The 24,459-nt window shown below is 32.8% G+C and overlaps 2 protein-coding genes across 4 annotated transcripts in view; one reads left to right on the top strand and one right to left on the bottom strand.

Annotated features, from left to right (window-relative positions):
* LOC132731459 (transmembrane 9 superfamily member 1-like) overlaps positions 1-6,249 on the bottom strand; it is a 45,516-nt gene extending 39,267 nt beyond the window's left edge. Inside the window, exons 1-3 of the mRNA XM_060717651.1 lie at positions 6,111-6,249; positions 3,752-3,841; positions 912-993 (exon numbers count right to left, since the gene is read on the bottom strand). Of these exons, the coding sequence (XP_060573634.1) occupies positions 912-993; positions 3,752-3,841; positions 6,111-6,188 (250 nt within the window). The 5' untranslated portion in view covers positions 6,189-6,249. The remainder of the gene's footprint in view (positions 1-911; positions 994-3,751; positions 3,842-6,110) is intronic.
* Positions 6,250-6,581: 332 nt separating this feature from the next.
* Positions 6,582-24,459, top strand: part of LOC132731457 (uncharacterized) — a 67,608-nt gene continuing 49,730 nt past the window's right edge. For 2 of the 3 annotated variants that reach the window (XM_060717645.1, XM_060717643.1), the window contains exons 1-2: positions 6,582-6,965; positions 15,479-15,632. In XM_060717645.1, coding sequence (XP_060573628.1) covers positions 6,879-6,965; positions 15,479-15,632 — 241 coding nt within the window. In that variant the 5' untranslated portion in view covers positions 6,582-6,878. The remainder of the gene's footprint in view (positions 6,966-15,478; positions 15,633-24,459) is intronic. The other variant, XM_060717644.1, reaches the window with a different exon arrangement.

Raw genomic sequence — 24,459 nt, 5'->3', positions numbered from 1 at the left:
AAAAGAACATTCATATAAAATATTTGACATAACCATAACCAAAAAAGTTTCCATCATGTACATAAAATTCAAGCTATATTTTGTACAAAGTTTGGGGCTATTTCTTTTTATAGTTTACTGAGCTGACATCACCAAAAGTGAATAACTAGAAAAAATTCTGAGGCATGTTTCCAGGTTTTTGTTGTTGTGAAAATAAATACTCTGCAAAATTGAGTCGCATTCCCACCTGCTTGAAATACATGTATATATATAGTCCCCCCCCCCACACTTTTGTTTTTCTATTATTTTTTTTCTTATTAATGTAAAATCTTCATTTGGCTGAATAAGAGTTGAAAATAACAAGATGCAGTATGCAAGTGAAAGAGCACTCTTAGTCCCTCTAGCTTTTTTATAATTCCAACTATTACTGTAAAGTAAGATGAGAAGCAATTAAAACCCATAACCTGTTGGCTACAACCCATACAAACCAAGATGATGGGCTGCCTTGGCTATTCAGTCAGTACATTTTTTTAAATTTTTCCTTGAAATGATAAATGATCTTATGATACATGAATCATACGGACAAGTTAAGAATTGCTTCAGATAAAAATTTAGATGAAAATGGACAAGTTAGTCAAAATTAGATTTTATTGGCCCTGGGTCTTGTCCAGACTAAAAAATGGACTAGTGGATTTAACATACTCCACTGGTCAATGGTTAAAGCATACAACTGTTGAATACCATAACAGACCTGAAGTTTAAAGTCTCACTGAGGAGCCTATTGTTTTAGTTAATGAACAGAGGAACAAATTGGAAAATCAATTACATTCAGAAAAAGTTATTGTCCTTAATTCAGTCAAACTAATCTATATCAGCTAAAATTATTTCCAAAGACTTAGAAACATGACAAAAATTAAATTTGTTTTACTTACGTTTGAAGTTAATATCGTACAGGGACACAGCCATCCTATCACCGTCTAACACTTCACCCAGTGTTAAACTTTTATGCTCAATCTGAAATAAACACGGTACAAAAATAACATTTCAACTGCCATGGTAACAATAACTTAAGACATCAAAAGAAAAATATATATGAACCAGCAAATCATATAATATTTTGAATGTAATTTCTTGATTGTCAGTACAAGTCTATTCAAATGAAATGGCTTGCGAACAAAACTGTTACAGTAGATTGTTTTTGTTTGTAATGATTTGACTATATTTCTAAGTGAAATATCATGCTAAATATCAGAGACTTAATTTAAAGATAATTTCTTACTTAATTTAAATGTAGTTACAAAGGACTATAACAAATATGATTACAAGAAAAAATTGACTCCAGATCCAAATCATTTTTGTAGAGGTTTACCATGTAATCATGAATGATTCTAGCATTCAAATTCATTTTTCCTATATATGTCTATGTAAAGTAAGTGATCCCTAGTGTAGGGACAATTATGACTCTAGGGGTATGACTTTTAACTTTTGTATTATCTAAGTACTGGGCATTCTAGAGAGGGGAATGAATTAATGCCATCACAAATGCACAGTTTTATCTCTTTGTGCTTAGTTAAGCTAAAAATACATCTGCAAATGTTCATGATTATCATAACTTTTTTTTTAAATTCCATCAATCAAGTATTAAATATGTTTGGTGCAAAGAGAGCAAATGTGTTCTATCAAAACATTTCAGTGTGATAAAAAGTCTTCAAAAATGATTAGCTGCTCACTTGACATCAAAATTTATTTACATAACTTTGAAGTGAATAAATTTAAAGACTAAATTTTGACTACTTAATAGTAACTTATAGTTAGTTACAATCTAACAAAACAAGAGAAGATTTTTGTCAGTTAAATTTTATTTTGAATCTTTATATGAAAACTGATGAAATGACACCAATTTTAAGCCATACAATTTATTTGGATTACCATCATGGATTTAAGTACTTAAATTGTTAACTTATTCCATCAAATCATGGCTCACTGTCTAGATTTATTATCTCAGAAAACTGTGTTTAAAGAAAGAGTCAGAAACTTTTGAACCTCAAAGAAAAAAAGTTTGTTGTGTTGATATAAATGCTTACTTACTTTCATGACAAATTTAAAAGAATACATTTAACTAGAATTTCCTTACGTCATAGAGACGTTCAAATGCACATTTGTTCATTTTACATGTATAAGCAAAAACATGTGTACTATAGGCCTACTTGTTACCCGTTGTTATAATTATTAAGTGACATGAAATTTAAAAAATACAAAATTATTTTGTGAAATGAGATTTAAAACATACATTTTTGTAAAATGAGATTTAAAATATACAATGTTAAAGTTTGATTTGATAAAAATTCAATTTTAAGTATCACTTCAGTTCTCTCTCTTTTTCAAAACTTCTACCTATTTTTCCTGAAGGGAGAAGTCACTTTTCCCTAATTTTTCAGTCCAAGGTAGTCCCTGAGAAGTTCAAAAAGGGTCATAATTCTGTAAAAATCCATGTTACATTATATGGGTTTTGGATAGGCAAGTGATATTATTTTTTGCTCTCAAATAAGTATGTGAAGTTTTAACACATTCCAAGGGCAAAGGATTAAAAATTTGCCAATATGATAAAAAAACAAAACAATAAAAAAACAAGCAAATTTGTTGAATTTATATCCCCCGCCGAGTACTGGTTATTATTAACACAACAACTGAAGACATAAGGCTTTATTTATATATTAATCATGGCATAAACAGTAATATTCTTTGAACTTGATAAATATTCAGGGCAATAACAGAGTCATAACTTTGTGTTAAATAGTAAAATCTGCAAATGCCAATGAGATGTATGCATACTACATAACTAATCAAGGGCCATAAATCTGAGTTATAAGTATCTGACTGGAACAAGGCGACTATATGCACATCTCCTCTTAGTATCCCATAAATTTTCATTGAATTCCAGCCAGTAGTAGCAGAGAAGTAGCGAGGAAACAAATATTTTTCTATATGGATACTACATAACTAATCAAGGGCCATAACTCTGAGTTAAAGGGTCGGACCGGAACAAGCCGACATATGCGCATCTCCTCTTGATATTGATGATTCCCATAAAGTTTCGTTGAATTACAGCCAGTAGTTGCAGAGAACTACTCCGGAAACGATTTTTACTCTATATGCATACTACATAACTAATCAAGGGCCATAACTCTGAGTTAAAGGGTCGGACCGGAACAAGCCGACGATATGCGCATCTCCTCTTGATATTGATGATTCCTATAAAGTTTCGTTGAATTCCAGCCAGTAGTTGCAGAGAACTAGTCCAACGCCAAAACTATATCCCCCTCCCGATTCCATCGGCGGGGGATAACAAACTCTGAAATCTTACTGAAATTTTAAAGGAACTCCACTGAGGTTTATATGGCTATAAATATAAAAAATTTATTTTTCAAATGGTTCAACGTGAGCACTTTTAACAGAATTATAAATAAATATAACTAAGAAATATACAAGAAATACATTGAAAATCGTATGTTTGTGATATTCTCAGTCCGATTTGAGTGAAAAGCGTTTAAACGCTTTTCAATTTTAAGTCATTTGTCACTATTATAATAATCATTCTGGAAAAACGGAGCGAGCTAATGATCTGAAATTGTGCACATAAGTTATTAGTATAGATCTTCATCAAATGGAGTAATAATCTCAAAAAAATATTTCCAGTCCTGTCATGTCAAAAAACCTCAGTGAAGTCCCTTTAATTAAATGTGCTGAAGTGCTGAATTTCTAACAAATTTACCTTTTCTGGCCTGCACACTGGAAGCTGATAGTAATGGTATGTTTCATGAGGATTGAAATATGGTCCAACTTTGTTAACATACATTTGTACCTGGAAAATGGAAAACAACAAAAAGCTTTCTTAATTAAGAAAGAAATACATGTATGTTTAAAAAATTTACATTATTAATATTTTAGGTGATGCCAAACTATCATGATGTTTGACCTTTATTCAGACTATTCATATTGTCCTGTGAATTATAAATACAAGGTGTGTAAAGGATATTTTGTCATCTGTTTCATTTAATCATTCTATAATTTAATGGTATAGCGTACAGTTAGCCAAATTAGATGGACAACCACAATAACAATGCAAAGTCTATCAATCATGGCCAGGTATTTAAACTGCTGGACAAGTAATCTAATGTCACAGGTTGAGAAAAATGTGCAGCCTGACAGGGACTCTAATCAGATACCCTTGGATTACCGTTCCTCTGCTCTACAGACTGAGCTATCCTTCTGTTTACACATTTTCTCCCCTAAATAGTGAAAAGTTCTGATCTGTGACAAATTCCCCTGCTATATTGAAATTTAGTCCAGAATTTCTCTGGGTTACAGCAAAATTATTATTAAACTCTAAGCAATATGCAGCCCCATGTTGGGCGCAAAATGTCACACTCACAGGGTGAGAAATATGTGCAGTTTTACCGGGACTTGTACAAGAGACCCTCAGAATACAGTACCCCTGCTCTACTGACTCTAGAGCTATCTGACAACTTACACACACAGACACCTGTGGTGTGGAGCTTCAAACACCTTAAAATCCATCTTTGCCGTATTCAAATGTGCGGGGCTTCCAATATGGAAACCAACATATTACCAAATGGCTCCAACCAGGCCTCTACAAAGCTACTAGCTTGATAACATTTGTGAGTGACAGTTTGGGTTGAGTGAAAAGTTTATCAAATTGTTTAATTGCCCAGGAGGGCAAATAAGATTATCCCGATCCAAATGACGATTCTCTAAAGATTTATAATTGAAGTTATTCGGTAAACAATCGAGAATGTTTTATAGTTTTAAAAGTTTAATACTTAGCCATAAGGCTGATTCCTTAGCCGATTCACGCAATTGTGTTGGAATTTGAATGAAATAAAAAAAACAGACTATGTCGAAGATTATATATTAAAAGTATTATAAACAAAATGTAATTAAATAAAGCCAACTATAGCAATAGCAATATTAAATTTGAGTCATGTGTTTTTTTTATTTCAACTGTTTTTGTCTGTCAAAATGCAGGGCAAGTACATTTTGTCATGGGCGAGTAAATTATTAGGGTCACTTGCCCTGACAATTGGCCATTATCATGGAGAATTATATGTACTGTGTCGATGGACAAAAGCCTTAAAGGATAATGTAAAAATACTATTCGGGGAAGTCTAAGAACAGGGCCGCAAAGCGGGCCCGGGCTTTGGCTTGCCTGGCTTTAGACTACATGTGTATATTTAAAAGAAAATCAAATAAAGAAGAATTAAAAAAAATATAGAATTCAATACCTATCAATAAAATTTTCAGTGTCAGTTCTAGTCAGGCGCAGCCATTTACATTGTAATTTAATGGTAATAGGCAAGGTATTCCGATAACGGAACAAAACTCAACTTTTCGGATAAATAATAATCGCGAGTGTTCCAAGTGAAAACGGAAGCAGTGCATGAAATACCGAATGACACCTTTAAAACAATAAAATAAAAGGAATTTTTAATGACTTCCCTGTTCATAGGCTTTGCCTAATTTCATATTAAACAGAATGAAATATGATAAGTTTATGTGCTTGGGTTCACAAATATACATTTTTTGTTTGAATTTTAAGGCGTTTGGAGAGTGCCACAACTCAAGTGTCTCCCCTAGTCAGAGACATAAATAATATCTATGTCTCTGCCCTAGTGAACAGTTCTGAACAAAACCCATTTCAAAACTCAAAGGGGCACGTTGTTGTTTCCTTGGGAAGTACAGTACTAGTTGGTTTCAGTAATGGACTCGAGATTGTGTCTGTTGATTTCTATACAAAAGCTTGCTTCCTACAAATGTGCAAAATCTGACAACAATACATATTCTGTAAGCTAAATACAGAATAATTAAACATGAAAAGTATCATTTTAAATTCAAAACCTTAAACAATATCTATTCAACCCATTACTTTTTCTGTCAAGCATACACAACAATGAATTTTGTTGCATCTGCAGCTTTGACAACATGTCAATTTTACCCCACCCACTACGATTCTAAGATAAATGCTAAGGTTACTTGAGATGGCATACTTAGAATTACTCGATTTTATTTGGAACTATAGATGAGCATAACTGGTTGATCTTAAGCATAATTACCTTTGCTTTTTCTTCATATTTTGCACAAGAAACAATTGACATTAATGCCAACGTAACAAAAATTTGCCTGACAGCCATTTTTGTTGTTGTGTATTGTCTCTAACGTAAAGTAAAATATGGAGCTTATTATCATAAATTGGAAATAAAAGTCAATATTTGATATAAATTATTACATAATTTTAGAAATGATATGGTTATTGATAATATATTCTAGAATATATCTTTTTATTTTTTTATTATTTATTTAGAGATTTGGGAAATCCAAAAGAGGATTTTGCGCTTCCGGTTTAGAATATTAATACGCCGTTGCATGTAAAAAAAATAATTATTTACGAATGAACAAATGATGAAGCTATTTTTTCGATAATTGTTTATTGTTTGATGATATTCATTATCGTGAACAGCAGAGAAATAAAATTGAAATTTTGTTAGAAATTGTTCTCAAGAAAGTAGTGCACGCGTATGATTCCTTATTAATATGTTGAAAGGTCCCTATTTCAAGATGAATGTTATATTTTAGCCATGTTGAGAGAAGCGTTGTATTCTGGTGAATCCCTGGACAAGGGAATAAAACTTGTTTCCATGAGTTAAGACTGAACACTTAAGTAGTGTTTCATAGGTACACATCATTCCGTAGTTGTCTTTACTTCGAGATATTCCAGCAAGACAGGCGGCAAAGTCCATCGCAGCAGCTTCAGCAGCAAATATTTTGTTTCAAACTCGAGCTTGGCCATGTGCAGTTCTAAAAATTGACAATAAGATGACAAAATGGACTTTCATTCCGCTGTAGAAACATTTGCAGAGGCATGGGTTGCAGCAAATTTTCATCCAGCTTCTGACAGACAGGTAATACAGGTGATAATTGGTCATTATTTAAAACTACTTGTGTAACTGTAACTGTGTAAGTATATGCACAAATGTCACTTGGAGCCTGGTCACACATACACTCGTGACCAGGTGGGCTTCAGCCCATATATAATAATAATGGCCAATCACAAGTGACATTAGCAGTGTAAGAAATTAGGATTTGAATCCACTAGGCTGGTCGGACTACCAGATTGGAATATTCACTAGCCCAAAAGACATTTCACAAGCACGATTCATTTGTTCAAAACAGTTGTTTATATTGCCTCTGAAAATACAGTAGCCTGGTCGGGCTTGTTACTGTGAAAAGATGGTAGCCTGAGGAGAAATTTAGTAGTCAGGGGCTATAGGACTACTGCTAATTTCGAACACTGCATTAGCCCCAGCCAGCAGTTGATAGTAGGGTCCAATACAACAGATAAGTTGGTTACACACTGAGAAAAGAAAAAGGGGAAATGGGCATTGCATGGTAAGGGTTGAGGTTATGCACCAGTCTAGTCCAACTAATTAATCTTTGTAGAATACATCAAGGTAATTTTTGGATAGACAATCATTATGTCTTTTGCCAAGGCTAACCATGATCTGCATTTTTATGCAAGTTTTGTGGAGTAACAGCAAACAATGTTAGGAAGAAACAAGTAACATTACCTGACAGGTATATGTTTTTAATAAATTCCCAATATTTCATTGGTCAATTAAGAACTGAAGACAAATAATTCCAATTTCTTTCTCATTGATCAGCTTTTTATTCTACTAACTGAGGCATGACATGCATGAATGCAAACACTACTCACTAAACTGCCTGTCATTTGCTTAAGCAGTTATTTGAATATATATCTTTAAATTGACTGAACTATTTGCCAGTCTCAAAAAATCAGAGAAGGCTAAATTGGTCATATTTATTTTATTAAAAGTTATCACTGTGACTGAATTGATTTATTCACAGTGACATCATAATATGTCCCACAAATGAATGGTAAACAAGTTTTAAATAAACCACAGAAATTCATTTGATTTAGAGAGCTACTATTGAATGATTTGATTGCTAATGGTATCAAAATATGATTTTTTAAAGATATTTTCTGATTTTAAAGGGACTCCACTGAGGTTTTTTTTGACATGATGGGACTGAAAATATTTTTCCAGATAAATGTACCGTTTGATGTAGGTTAAGACCACTAATCGTTGTGCAAAATTTCAAATCATTCGCACACTTTGTTTTTTCCAGAATAATTATTCAAATTGTAAAATAATGACCCAAAATGAAAAGCGTTTAAACGCTTTTCACTCAAATGGACCTAGAAAAGCATAAAAATACGATTTTCAATTTATTTCAAAGTATATTTCTTACCTATCTTGCAAATATTTCTGTTAAAAGTTCCCCAGCTCATTCATGTAAGAAATTCAAATGTTATGTTTTAGGCTTTTAAACCTTAGTGGAGTCCCTTTAACATTTTCCCTGTATAAAAATGATAAGTCAAAATTAGGCTTAATGGTTTGACAGTAAAAAAACCTAAAATCTCTTTGTGTTTAATTAAGGTAGCACTAGTCAATTTGTAAACATTGTCGTCCTACCCATAAACCATGGGTCAGCCTTGCCCCTTAATTGGTTAATTTGGCCTTAAACTTTCTTAAGGGGAAAAAAATTGGATGATGCAGTTTTATTTATTTTAGATATTTTGTCTAGCTTTTGTCATCATAATATAGAATATAAAGTAATGAAAATTCATTATAATTATTATAAATAAACAACAAAATTTCTTAACGTCCCTTAAAGTCTCTTTAATGTCTGTTAAGTTTATCCATCTTCCCTATATTATATAATTTGATATTTCTAGAACTCTTTTACATAATGTATCAGAGGCCTTTTCTCAATTGAAATCTTGTAGATTTCCCAAAAATCTTAAAAGTGACATTATACTCATTTTTCTGTTGAATGAGATATATATATATCTCAAAAGATTGATTATATTAATGGAGATTGACCAATAATTGATAATTAGAAGTGTTTAAGATAAAATATAAAAACTGCCTGCAATAGAAAAATGACTGTCCCACTCTTTTGATCAGCTGAGCATAATCCATACATTCTGAAAGATATTTATAGAATTTTTCATGTGCTACTGCTACATGGTTTATTTGAATATTCATTAAAAGCAGAATGCGAATATGGAAAAAAATACGATAAAATGTAAAACCTATTTTGACTTTTACCAGACAGTTCTGTTCTCTCAACATTGACTCTATGATGGGCATAATGTAGCTATAACTTACAAAGTATATATAGATATACTTAAACTCTTGATATCTGTTGGGTTTTAAGTCAAACAACCACTGTAGTAAAAGGTCATATGGTATCTTTTAAGTTTTAGTTGTGAAGGAAGCCTTCTAGTGCTTTATTGTGCAGTTTTTCAAGCGCAAACATGAGCATCAGAGTAGAACATGCATGATTCTACCACATTTCTATATGGTAGTTAGATAGCTTTCTCACAGGAATGAATCTAAAGTCACAGCAATGAGGGTGCTATTGATTATGACCCCTATAACTCTTGAATGTTAACAACACCAGGTCTTTCAATGATCAGTGTTAAATCTGGTCAAACAATAGGAATGGCCAGTCCAGTCTACAATTTTTGTATGGTAATAATTAATATTATATTATATAGATGGTTCCTGATTTTTACAATGTTTACCTCCCTTACTTAAAGTGGCAGTCAATTTGGGGGTCAGTATTCTATATAATATAATTGAAACAATATGAAAAATCAATATAATCACCTGATTTACGTAAATTGTCAAATTTATTTATACATAATTTATTGATATATGATGCAAAATATTATTATTGCACCAATATGTAAAATATTTTTATTAGTTTTCATGAAGATTATAGAGTTACAAGGGTTTTTAGCTCACCTGTCACAAAGTGACAGGGTGAGCTTTTGTGATCGCTTTTCGTCCGGCGTCCGTCCGTAAACTTTTACTTTAAATGACATCTCCTCATAAACCACTAAGCCAATTTCATCCAAACTTCACAGGAATGTTCCTTTGGTGGTCACCTTTAAAAATTGTTCAAAGAATTTAATTCCATGCAGAACTCTGGTTGCCATGGCAACCGAAAGAAAAAACTTTAAATATCTTCTTTTAAAAAATCCTAAGAGCTAGAGCTTAGATATTTGGCATGAAACATCTTCTAGTGAGTGTCTACCAAGTTTATTCAAATTAAATCCCTGGGGTCAAAATTGGCCCGCCCGGAAGGGGGGGGTGTCATTGTTTTTCCCTATATGTATATAGTAAAAACTGAAAAAATCTTCTTTTAAAGAACCCAAAGAGCTAGAGCTAAGATATTTAGCATGAAACATTTTCTAAAGGGTGTCTACCAAGTTTGTTCAAATGAAAGCCCTGTGGTTAAAATTGGCCCCACCCCGGGGGGTCATTGATTTTCCCTATATGCATATAGTAAAAACTTAAAAAATCTTCTTTTAAAGAACCCAAAGAGCTAGAGCTAAGATATTCAGCATGAAACATGTTCTAATGAGTGTCTACCAAGTTTGTTCAAATAAAAGCCCTTGGGTCAAAATTGGCCCTGCTCCAGGGGATCATTGATTTTCCTTATATGTGTATAGCAAAACTTAAAAAGCTTCTTTGAAAAAACCCAAATAGCTAGAGTTTAGATATTTAGCATGAAACATCTTCTAGTGAGTGTCTACAAAGTTTGTTCAAATAAAAGCCTTTGGGTCAAATTGGCCCCGCCCTGGGGGGGGGGGTCATTGATTTTCCCTATTTGCATATAGTAAAAATTTTAAAAAATCTTCTTTGAAAAAACCCAAATAGCTAAAGTTTAGATATTAAGCATGAAACATCTTCTAGTAAGTGTCTACAAAGTTTGTTCGAATAAAAGCCCTGGGGTCAAAACTGGCCCCGCCCCAGGGGTGTCATTGTTTTTAACTATATGTGTATAGTAAAAACTTAAAAATCTTCTTTTAAAAAACCCAATGAGCTAGAGCTTAGATGATTAGTATGAAATATCTTCTTATGGATGTCTAATAAAAGCCCTCAGGTGAAAATTGGCCCTGCCAGGGGAGGGGGGAGGATAGATCATTGTTTTTCATTATATGTGTGTAGTAAAAACTTAACATTGTGAAATAAAAACTTAACATTGTGAAACATCTTCTAATGAGTGTCTTCCAAGTTTGTTCAAATAAAAGCCCTGGGGTTTAAACTGGCCCCGCTCCGGGGCCCTATATACAGGTGAGCGACCTCAGGGCCATCATGGCCCTCTTGTTATATTATCTTACTGGGAATGACCCCCAAATGGCATCCAGGGGAGGTAATAATTGCTATGTGAATTTAAGCATCTTTTGCAGTTTATTGTGCATCTTTTACTTTTGACTGCCAATACCTTTCAAGAAGTAATCCATTGTGATGGTTTGATTCTATTAAAGTATAAAAAATGTTTTGTTTTTCAATAAGAACAATTTGCGAGTTTCTTGATCTTGTTCCGTGAATTAGAACAATAGGTACCATGCCTTGGTGAATTAGAAAAGTTGCATGTGTGTAAATTTAGAACAATAGGCAGGTTTTGGAACTAAACCTATGGTAAGGGAACTATATGATTGGCAGAATTATGGAAAAATGGCCAAAGTAATGGCTGTTTTGTTGATTTACAGTTGAACTTGAAGCCATATTTGGAATATCATGGTTTTTGCAATAACTTTATTTCAAGAAAAATCTGACTTGAAACATTACATATTGTTTGAATATTGGTTAAAATTGTTAAATTGAGGTTGCCTATGTAAGCTAACTAAGTAACACTTCTGTTAACAGTTGTTATATCAACAAGAGGAGTTATAAACAATGATTTGTAAAGGCATTGTTTAAAGCCAGCATGCGAGATCTAGCTCTGGACTTGTTTTACCAGTATAACACCACAATCGTGGAATTAGCGATTGGCTTTAATCTCAGAGACACTTCTTATTAAGAGATATGTCAAGTTTCTAGCCGAGTCACTCAGTTAATCTTCGTATTGGAAAATAGATTAACGAAACTAAGTACGCCTTTAAGGTTTCATTTTTCCTCCAATAGATTGTAAATAGTATCCGAAAGTTTCCATGGAAATGGTAAGATATGCTCTAAGCATGGCATACTCCTGCTATTGATTAATCCAGAATTAATACTGGTAATCCTAATACGGAATAATCTCGTGATGACATCAGACGAATCTGTGGTTTTATGGAATTGGTGAGTTATCAAGTTACATTTAACATTAACTTTTCTGGGAAATGGGTTTTTTTGATGTTTTTTTTTTTAATCCACTCTGTTAGATAAGGTTAATTTGTTAAAAGTATGAGTATTAAAAAGGCTCTGAGAAAGAAAAGATTTAAATTTTTTTATGTGATTTTGAAATTTCCCAGAAATCAATGAAGTTGTTGTTTTTATCTATGCACTCTGCATTAGTTAGTTTTGTTTTTATAAAAAGTTTTGTTTTTATAAAAGACTTGTCAAAGACCTATATCATGGATAATTTTGTATGCAAGTTTTGCAAATGAATTAACATTTCATTTTATATCTACTTTAACCTTTCCACATTAAATCTCTTAGTTGGTTTTCCATCTTTCAATCTAGACAAATCCATTCGTTTTTTAGCTCACCAGAGCAGACGTTAGCTTTTGTGATGGCTCTGTGTCCGTCATCCCTCATTTGTAATTGTCTACAATTTCTTTAAACAATTTCTTTTCCTAAACCACCCAGTGGATTTTGACAAAACTTTAAATGATCCATAGGTGGTTTTCTACAAGAGTTATAACTAACATAAATGATTTCAGTTTGATGCATTTAAGAAGTCACAGGAGCTAAAAATATACTTTAAAAATGAGATCTTTAAAAACTTTGTCAAACTACAATGCCCAGAGCTTAGATATTTGGCATGTATTATCACCTGTGTGTGTAATTTTAGTTTTATTTATACTGGGCGCCGGCTTTGCCATATGTCCCAGGCTATCAGCCTCTGTTACGTGGCTGGTCGTTGAGCCTGCAATGGAGGGATTAGTTAACCTGCAACGTCGCCGATTGTAGAGCAGCAACGGAGGTCTTCTCATGCCGCCTTTTGTCGTAGATCTTCTCTAGGACCCTGTTCTTCGCTTCTTGAATGCAGTAGACAATAAAGAGAAAATGCACCTCTTCCAGGAGCAGCAGCTCTTTGTAGAGCCACACCCTTCGCCTTTGGTTAGGTCACACCAGCTAAGTGACCTAACTAAGTCACCCATCTGGTGTGACCTATGCCTTCCGACCAACGTGCACGCCACGTGACACAAAAGTTATATAAATCATGCCTGTGGTTTCAAAACTGGCCAATAATTGGGGTCACGTAGTTTATATACATGTACACTAATATAATAAAACAATTAAGTAATTAAGTCCACTTGTGTGGAATTACAATGCTTAGATTAGCTTAGTTTTTTGTCATGGGAGCATTTTGTAGCAGACATCTGCAATTATTTAACAAATTATGCGGGCTAGAGAATAAAATGACAAACCAAATGTTACTTAATTACCAGCTTTACCCTTTCCTAACTTGAGTCTCAGGTGCCATTCAGGGCCCTCTTGTTTTAAGGAAAGTTTTAAAATATGTATATAGCAAACAAAGCTACTGGGTAATTTACATTGGTAGGGACAGATTGTACCAATGATCCTTGGGTTGAGAGGCAGATACTGCTAACCGCAAGGCCACTTTGTCTATAAACTACTGTAATTCAGTGAACATAGAGAACCAGATATTTGGCATCATCTTCAAAATGTAGCTGTCATTGTCATCTTATCATAAACAAAGTAGTCTGCCAGTTCAGCTCAATAGGGGGACCATTGGATTAAATATCAAAGGGTGGCTGGTCTGATCCTTTGACAAGTCACAGTTGATGTTGGACATTGTGTCTAATGGTCATTAAATTTGACACTCATGCTGATTCAGAAATCATGTGGGATTAATAGTCAGACACTTGTGAAGAAAATAAGAATTACTGGTTAGTTATCCAGGAAAGCTAGTAAGGTGAATTGACCATTGAGATATGACCAAAATGTGTTAAAATTGGTGTAAAACCCAGAAAAACAAATGAGCCGCGCCATGACAAAACCAGCTTAATGGGTTTGCGACCAGTATGGATCCAGACCAGCCTGCGCATCTGCGCAGTCTGATCAGGATCCATGCTGTTCGCTATCAGTTTCTCTACTTGTAATGGAGTTGGTAAGCGAACAGCATGGATCCTGATCAGACTGGTCTGGATCCATGCTGGTCGCAAACGCACTATGTTGGTTTTGTCATGGCATGGCTCAAATAAACAAGTTCAACATTTAAACATGTAACTACTTTTAATAAGTTGAATGTGCTGGCTAAATTCTTATTCGACAGCTCCTTTTTTTTTGCTATCGTAGAAAACACTAAGAATTGTCATTGTTTCTTGAATCTATTTCAATACATGAGAAAAAAATTCCCCAAAGCTTTGAGCATAATTCCCCATCAGTGATTAGAACTTCCAATCTCCCTGTCTTAATCCTGTAATTGTCCTATGTAGAAAGCCAGAAAATCTAATAATCCACAACCAACAGTTGAATAATCTAATCGTAGAGTCAGGACGATTCCTAAATCTTGAAGTTTCCTATCTGTCCCAATACATGATTTAATTACAGGGCAGAAAATAGCTGGTTGTAAAATAGCACGGAGGATTTTTTGTTTGTTTTAAATTGTTAAAGATACAATTATATAATAAAAAGAAGTATGCAATATTACAGTGTTTTTTTCCACCCTTATTTAAATGGGTCTGTGGCTCTTTGAATTGTGAAGATTAGTGCTGTAATGCCATGATATTTGTGAATATAGTTCTATTCTAATTTATTTTTTAGCTGTTTAATGCTGAAAAAAGTTGAAATAATGTGATAGAAATGTCTTAATACATGATAAACACCTTATCTAACAAAGTCTCATAGTTTAATGTCTCTTTTTCTTATGTTTTTAAGTCACTGACAACTTTGTCAAGGTCTACAATTTGACAGTAGTCGATGACTTCAAACCACTTGCCCCTCATCCCTGTGAAGGGAATGAGTTTCAGTTATATATTGTTCAGATAATAAGTTTCACAAATAATTTGTACATGTAGTGAGGTATATTGTTGATATGTTGTTCAGATAATGAGTTTCAGTTATATTTTGTTGAAGTTATGTGTTCCAGTTTTATTTTGTTAAGAAATAACTTCCAGTTAAATTTTGTTAAGAGAATGAGTTCTAGTTATATATTGTTTAGGTAAATAGTTCTACTAATGTTATTTTCAAGTAATTGGGCCAAGGTATATTTTGTTCAGGTTTTTAATCTTTAATATATTTTGTTCATATGTATATCAAATGTTCATTTTGTAAAGTAATTGCACTGTATTGAATTCCAGTTATATTTTGTTAATGTACATGTACATATTGCTAACTTATTGATTTCTATGTTTTTATTTTGACTTTTTCAGACATCCAATCAGATGGAGCTAGAAGACATTCAGACACAGTTGCCAAGGAACCCACCCTTGGTAACCAAGACATCATCGATAAAACATGTACAAACACCTTTATCATCACCGCCACTTTCATCATCAACTTCGCCCCTTTCACCTTCCTCTTCATGTAAGTATATAATATCATATACAATATAAGCTCTGACACCTTAGTTAGTCAGCTATCATCAACTTTAGCTTAAGACAACATCTCCAGCAAACTTTGTCCTCTACAGATGTAACAAAAGTCATTCTGGTCTGCTTAATATGATGAACACTGCACCAGAGCTAAAAATAAAAAAATTTTAAATGACATCTCTTCAACTAGTTACTACTGGGTCAGAGGTTATAAAGCTTTTTTTTTTAAGCTCATTCTCAGATATCAGGTATTTGATTGAGATTTAACTTTGTTGTGGCAAGTTAAATTCTGTAATGATTTTTCTGACAGTAATGTATATACAAAATGTATATACATAAATTTGTATGGATATAATTTGTCACACCAGTCCACTGTTTCAAATTATTAGCAGCTCTCATTTTAGTAACTTTAATGTTAGTATATTTCAGTAACTTTAATTGACTGAAATATTAACTTTCGAATGGGTTTAATATGCTCAAGACTATCTCTTATTTTTGCCCTTATATAATGTATCCCTTTTGACAAAATATACTTTGCAACAAAATAGATTTCAATTGTCCCTTAGGTTGGGTGTAAGTTTGAATCCCATTGTGTGTGTGTATTTGAGTTTAATTATACTCGCCACTGGTTGCCCATATGGCCGAGTCCTCCAGAAGAGTATAAGTCATTTTAAATTTTTGGTGGAGAGTGCAAGATACAGATACAGATTGATGCCCAAATTCCAAAAGCTTCTCCTTGTTCTTTATTGTGCCAAGTGTTTAAGTACATATACACAGGACCTTGATTTAAAGTCTCATCTGAAAGACTGATTAGTAATTTTAGTTGGCCAGCCCGGGGAATTGAACCCTCATTGTTGAGATTAAAAGTCTTTGAGCTATGCAGGCTGGTAGAGAAATCCTGTCAGTGACTTCTTTTAGGTAAGGAGACTTGTCCAACTATCTTGCACCAGGGTTTTTGTCCTTATATAGCAGGGACTGTTTATAGGCCTTGTCCCCTGAAAAAATCATTAAAATCATGCAGCTTTCCATTACAATTCAACATTTACATAAAAACTACAACAATATATGCTATTTTCCCCCAAATTAGAAGGGCCCTTTCATGTACCTGTCAAAAAGTCTGTGGTTCTACTCTTGTGCCTGAAATTATGCATGAAAGGCCACTTAAGGTCTTCCTCAATCAGCTAAACTGGAAAGTTTGCATATGACCCTTACAGTGTTAGTTGACTTGAAACCCAACATAATAATTAAACAATACACAGGATTACACTATAATGTTATACAGCTTTGTTTGCCTACCAGATATTTTGTTGAGAACCAAACATTTCAATTACAACCGGCCTTTTTCTTTTTTCTGTTTTTTTTTTACTGTTGGCAGTCTTTTTGGTGATTACCGATGGGAGATTATCTCGTAAGACATGGGTATTGTCGGGGATTACCATAAAAGCGAAGTATTACTTATCTAAAGTTGAAACGCAAACATCATTGTCATCTGCATTGTTTGGTAAAGGGATTACCCTAATCCCTATTTATTGTCCTGTGAGGATTATCTAAAGTGGTCCTGTCGTCATTCATATATTCCTGCCAAGAGTTTTATTGCCCGTTTGGAGAGATGGCATACAGCGATGATTCTGGTGGTTTAATAATTTTGCGTGTGTGTATGTTAAAAAAAATCCACAGATAGGGACAGGTTTACTGCACTATAACCATTGACAATAAGTGATTATGTTCTTTTTAGTAGAAGTTATTTGGAACATGCATATTGCCAGCCATTTTATACGTTCTTATCTTAGTCAGATAGTATTTTGATTAAGGGAATATGAATGTTATACAGTGTCTTCTGTTATTTGTGGTTTTCTTAGATTTTATAAAACTTGTGAGGCATTTGTAATTTGTTCAAAGGCTTTGGCTGAAACTCATATTTAATCCCAACTATTCTTGTATGATGATTGAGTAACTGCTCTATAATTGGTACAAACTCTCATTACAGAAGTGAAACCAAGGGCAATAACTCTTAATGCCATGAAAAAATTTACGAACTACCATACTAAATATTACAAGTATTTTCATTGGGCAAAGATCTTTTGGTAAGGCTGTAGTATACTTAAATAATATGATTTAACATTACAGCAGTACTTGATGTGTCCTCATTTACATATCATGTTTACAATTTTAATCCATACAGTACATTTCCCACCTTGCCTTAATCCAGATTAACCAACACTGGTACAGCATTATCCCTATCTGTTAACTAAATATTTATGTTGTAGATTAAATGATCAACAGTTAATCCTTCATTGGATTGTAAATGTGATTAAATATAAATCCATGAAAAAAGATGTGCACCAAAGTACATTTTCTTCTTTTTATTTTTTAACCTTTTAACATTCAACCTGATGACTTGTCAAGCCACCATTTTTGAAAATTAAAAAAAATTCCGTCTGGTGTAATTATGACTGCACATATGCACAGCCTGGCCATGTCCTATACTGGTGGCAAAAGCTTATCACTTTCAGTTCTAGTAGGAAATTAGTTTGTATAAAATAGAATAATAAAAGAGTGGCCAAATAGGGTAGGATATCATAATCACTATTGATTTTTTGTCACCAGATTATCTCCCTTTTATAGTATAGAATTAATTTATAATTGCTTTGGCTTTCTGTTATTCTTTCTATGATATAAAACAATCCAATTATTTTAATTGTTGTATGTAGCACTATAATTGTTGAAGAAAACTAGTATTGATTGAGTACAATTTACTATGAGTACAATTTACTATAAATTTTACATGGGCACTATAATAATGATCTTGAAGATTAAGATTAGAAATTCCTATGTCATGTCACAAAGCAGTGTGGCTTTTTGTGGACAGTCAATTGTTCATAGAGGTAGTTTACTCACAGTTGATATAATAAATGATATCATGTGATTTTTTCCAGCCTATTCCCATTGCTGTTCCTGTGATTAGTCAACCAGTTGTGCTAATTGTAGAAGTTGTACATGTAACTGTAAAATTTTGTTTGTACCCCAGGATTAGCTGGGAATACCCAAAATATTGTTAATTCCGGAGTAAGTCGATTGAAGCCATTGCAGCGCTGTTTGAAAACAGCTTGGTTGACATTATACAGGTCTAGCATGCAGTGATTTGGTATGGATCCAGTCTTGACGGTGGGGTAACAGTAAATTTGATCTGTAAAGTTTTATTGATCACATTACGTCTTGTGAATCATTATAAATTTAGTTGATTTACATGGAGAATTGGCTGTTTTAGTGACTTGCAGAGAAGCATTTCAGTGCTAGATAAAATAATCCAGTACTGGGGCAAACATTCCAGTAACATTGTCTTCAGAAATGTTATACTTCAATCTGAAATGCTGGTTTTTAAGTTGACATAGTTATAATAAGCTTAAATACAAGCAATCTTCAGTTTCTGTATTGACCAGTACATAAAACTAGCTTAGAATCATGTCACATTGGTTTGAGAAATAGAGACCTTTGTGGTGGTTTTGGTAATTTTCACTCTGGATCACAGCAGTAGGCCACATTGAATTTACCAGAGCACAGTTCAGCCACATACCGCATGGTTCCTGGGCAGACTGTGAAGCAGTTTACCTGAGTTACTATAGTTGCCTTCATTTTCACAAGGAACTGAAATTTATGTTCATACCAGAAAAGAGGTATAGTGCGAATGACCGTAGAAAAGATTTTACAACGAAAGTGACCTGCACCGTCAGGGAATCGAACCCGGGTCTCCCGATTAACAGTCCAATGCTCTACCTTTTGAGCTAAGTGGATGGCTAATAGGTATAGACCTTTGACACTCTATAGGCCAACCTTAATACCAACATGATTTCTACATATATAATTACTTAGATTATAACAATGTGAGCTGTGGCCTACTGATTATTATTGTTGTCTGTCTCTCTGCCCAGGAATGGTCGGTTTAAGCCCTATTCTAGCTACACATTTGTTGAGTTGTTCAATTAAGTTACAGTCAAAATTTCTTCAAAAGTGAGATTACATAAATATGTATTTTAAGAAATTCTTTTGTTCCAAACAAGTGCATATCCAAGACAAAAAATAGTTGTTGATTTTTTCATTTGTGAATAGTACCTATCTAAGGTATATAGACTAATCTGCCTTCACATAACATAAAGTAAATTGGTAAAATTCATTATAAACAGACAAAGAAAATAATATTATGATCAAGATAATAATCATCTGTAGATGATAATTTAAGATAAGATAATAAAAAGATTGAATTCAAATTGAAATTTCTCATCCAGCACATTTCTGTAGGCAATATTTTTCATAATCGGAAAATCTTGAAAAGTTTTTTCGTTGCATTTTGTTAGGATTTATTAAATCTACTAGGATCTTGTTTAACATTTGCTATGGATTAAGCTAAGAATTTCTGTAATGTGAAATTAAAATTTATTTAGTGTATTTTATACTGGCACAAAAGTTTAATGTGAATTTACCTAACAACTTGCTTACAGTATCATTCTGCAATAGATGATTAAGTTGTTTAATATTTGAATCAGACTGACTGATTATTATGATATCAACAGTTGATGGTGTGTTTTTGTTTTTTTTCTTCGTACAGGAATAAGCCATGTGAAATATTTTTGCATGACCATTAACTAAAGTTAAAAGATTTATATGTTGGGGGGGGGGGGGGCTGCTGTTCAAACAAGTCCTTATAATATTAACTAAAACATCAAAGAAACAGGTATTACCATGAAACTTGGAAAACTTGCTTATTACGATAAGGCACAGTAGTAGAAAAGGGGCATCATTCTGAAAGTTATAATTTTGCAGTTATGCTCCTTTTTTACCTAGAATTTTTTGTCAAAATTGCTTATTAAGAAGACTGATTTCTTAATTATGAAAGGTAAAATAAGAAATTTAAATTACTTTGTACTTACTTACCACAAAAAAGGCACAGTTGTAAGTAAAGGGACATTATTCTGAAAGCTATGCTGTTGGAGTTGTGACCCCTTAACATAGAATTCACTTATTAAATGGACTGATTTCTTAATTATGAAAGGTAAAATATGAAATTTAAATTACTCTGTACTTACTTACCATGAAAAGGCACAGTTGTAAATAAAGGGGAATCATTCTGAAAGTAATATTATTGGAGTTGTGCCCCTTTCGTATTAAGTAGACAGATTTCTAAACTATGAAAACTTGAAATGCATGTAATTGCTTATCATGACGAGGCACAGTTGTATGTAAAGGGGCATTTTCCTTAAATTTGAGTTAAGCCAATTAAATTATTGATATTGGTAAAAATTGGTTATTGATAGAAATTCTGAGAACTATTAAAGATGTTTTTAAATTCTTGGCATACTTGCTTATGGGGCCAATTCAAATGTCTAGGACAGGAGACACAATCAGTATATATTGACTTATGTCCCTTTTTATGTGGAAAATGATTAAACTTTTGTATTATTAAACTATCTAAAAACAAACTAAAATATCTTGAATATTCACAATAAAAGTAATGGAGAAGTTAAGAACTTAAGTAACTTGAGTTAAAAAAAAATTTTTAATTGTTGCCCTTAAGGGACATTAGCTTACCTAATTTGTGCTGTTATTTTTTTTTAGATAAAAAACATCTTGAGCCTGTGTCACGAATTAATCTAATTATATACAGCTATGAAAGATTTACATATTCTGATAAAAATTAATTATTTTTGTGTATTTGTTAAGAATTTAAGTACATCACTAATCTGTCCTTCCCCGATAGATCCCCCACTAGTTATTATATTAATGATGAAACGGGGATTAGCATTCCATCGGCAAAACTAATCCCTAATAAATGACTGAAAATCACATATGTAAATGTCGGCTGGTGGACTTAAGAGATAGGGATTTAAATAATCCCATAAGTCACATATCCATGAATTATTCGAAATTCAAACAAGACAAGGATTAGCCCAATTTCCTCGCTGAAATTCATTTTTTTTCCCCCTGGGATTATTTTAAGCATTGTTCAGTGTAGTGTGTACTTTAAACATAGAATTTAAGCCTTTAGGGAAGCTTAGTTGTAACTTTTGTGTGTTACTGAATAAAAAGTAAATTTTGATATCAGATGTTTGATGAGTTTATTTTATAAATTAATCTAGACCTGTACATGCTTTGAAACTTGTAGAAAATTGGCGGGTGTATTCATCATTTCGGCGTGACAGCTCTAGTTTGGGACCTATGATTTCTAACAAGTAGAACTCTAATAGTTTTACAACAAAATCATTATCGCAACTGTTTGTCTAATATTTATTATTGTAAATGATATTTCAAACCAATTCTGATCTGCTACTTAATTACCTTCCATAAATTTATTAAATTACTTGTTTAATAAAATGCTTGAAAAATTGAACATCAAATAAGAAAGAAATGAAAGAAAAAAAATCATATGAATATTTAAACTTAATAAAGGATGAAAAAAATTGGTTTATAGCATTTACATGCTATTGATGATGAGTAATTACGATTTTCTTTTAATACAAAACCTCTTTTACGGAGCCGATTATCCACCCAGTATTTTCGGGCCCAGTTCTACAATGTATTCTTATTTTTACGCTCAAAATGTAGACCGATGTTTTTCTTGTACACAGAATAGACTCTTCAGAATTAAGAATGACTTTATAATCCGAACATGCCTTTCACAAAAATGACAATTGGGCTCGGACGGATTACCGAACAGGAAAAAAAAAATAAATAGAAAAATACTCTTTTGATCTTCTGAGTAAATAGTGAGAACAATCGGGTACTTGTGCTGTAAAAGGGTTTATCCGTGGTCGTAATTTCTTTCTCTTCTATGATTAAACTGTTAAACGTTCTAACTCATATTTACTTTAAATAAGCTAAAAATGTTCATAAATACCGCATTTGTTTACTTAAAAGTCGCTTAATATTCTAATTCTGAATAGGGGTTAGAATAATTCTGTTGAAAAGAAGCAGATAAATTGATTACGGGACTGAAGTAGCTTTTGAAATTTATAGATACAATGGATATCAAAAAATGCACGTTTGAATGCATATCTAAATGCAGACGTTTTGGGATGAATAGAAGAAAAAACACACCATGTTTTTGATGTATAAAAGACAGTATTTTTAGCATACGTTCTATAGGGTATAGGTCAAGAAAAAATTAATAACTAGCCCTTTGTGTAACATCACAATAATCTGCTGGCTAAACATTTTTCTGACAAAAGAAAAGGAAAATATAGCCTTCATATACTGTCGTTACCAATTGCAATGGCCCAGTAACTAGAATTTCCATGCATACATTTAACAATAAAGGTGAAACACTTTTTAAATAAATCAGAACAATTTTTTTTTCAAATATATATATTTTATAAACATGAAAGTTATCAATTTATTGATTGCCAAAGTACAAAAAATAAATGAATAAATATATACAAGAGTTTTATGGGGAAACACTTTCTTCAATTGTTTCCTTTGTATATATAGAATATAAAGTGTCAGCAGTAGTAAACTTCTTTAATGCTTTATGATTTTATTTCGACCTATTCCACCCCCCCCCCCCCCCCCCATGTACTTCGATTTGTGTATGGTCACACATGTTGTATAAATAGTTTTAAGTTAGTTTTAAATGCCCCTTGATAGGTTCATAAAGACTCCATAGATCTCCTAGTGTTGTACAATATTTTTAACAAACACAGAGAAGAGAAATTTAAACTTGCACAGAGAATTTTTGTAACTTTGCACAATTAACAGAGGATCATAATTGAAAAATTGATAGATGAAATAAATATAAGGGATACCATCCAGCTTTTTGAGTTATTTGCCCCTGAAATTGAGATTTTTGCTCTTAAATATGGATTGTTTTCATCCTTTAATTCTGTTTTATTTGTTTATTTTGTTTAAATTGATTATTGTTTTGTACTGTATAAACCATGTTTGAAAATAAAAATAATAAAAGGGAGGTTATCAGGGCTTTTACAAAAATGAAATCAAACTGATCCAAAAAGTCATTCATTCAGTGATAAAAAATGCATTATATTGCCTATGTTTTTAATTTGTTTAAGTGCAGTCTAAAAAAGCATTTGATAAAATAAATCCCGGTCCTGATTTTTGTGCATTAATTTTATCACCTAAAATACCTTGGCTACTCAGCCGAAGTGGCAAGGTAGCGATATTTTCACCGATTGTAACATTATAATTCCAAAAAGTCTTGAAACAATGGTTTATCATGTAAGAAATCAGTATTAAGAAATTTAATTGCACTCCAGAAATAAAGGAGTCACACACATTCTTTTAATAACAAGTGCATGCTATCAAGTCGAAGACTTTTTGAACTGTTTTGAAAATGTTAGAACTCTTGGGGTTTAGTCAGGCAAGTTTAGTGGTTAAAGTACCTGCCCTTGTGATTAATTAATAGAAAGTTTATGATTTTGTATGTAAATGATTCCATAATCGTACGTCTCCATTGGTGGTAATTCCCAGCTTTTTGAAACTGTGATAAGACTTAATCATCCAACACATCTCCAGATTTTCTCAGGCTATCTTGAAAACCTGTTAGGACTTTGTGCTTGCCTTTTGCAGATGGAATTTATGAGTTTTAACACTTGCTGTTCAGGGGTTTATAAGTCAATAACTTTGCGGTATTATGACCAGGGGATTTTTTAATTTCTTTGTTAATTAAATACTTAAGTAACATTGATTTATGAATGCTGTAAACCATCGGTTAAGCCTATAGATGCAAAGCGAGGGTTTAAACCAGTCTCTAAGTCCCATAATTCACAGGTGCCCTTATGGATGTTTTTCTTTAATTGCTTTATCCAGTATCC

This window comes from Ruditapes philippinarum, unplaced genomic scaffold (genome assembly GCF_026571515.1).
Source record: "Ruditapes philippinarum isolate M1 unplaced genomic scaffold, ASM2657151v2 ctg1701_1_1_1_1, whole genome shotgun sequence".
Classification (NCBI taxonomy): Eukaryota; Metazoa; Mollusca; class Bivalvia; order Venerida; family Veneridae; genus Ruditapes; species Ruditapes philippinarum.
Note: the sequence above shows the minus strand (reverse complement) of the source record. Positions and strands in the feature narration are given on the sequence as shown.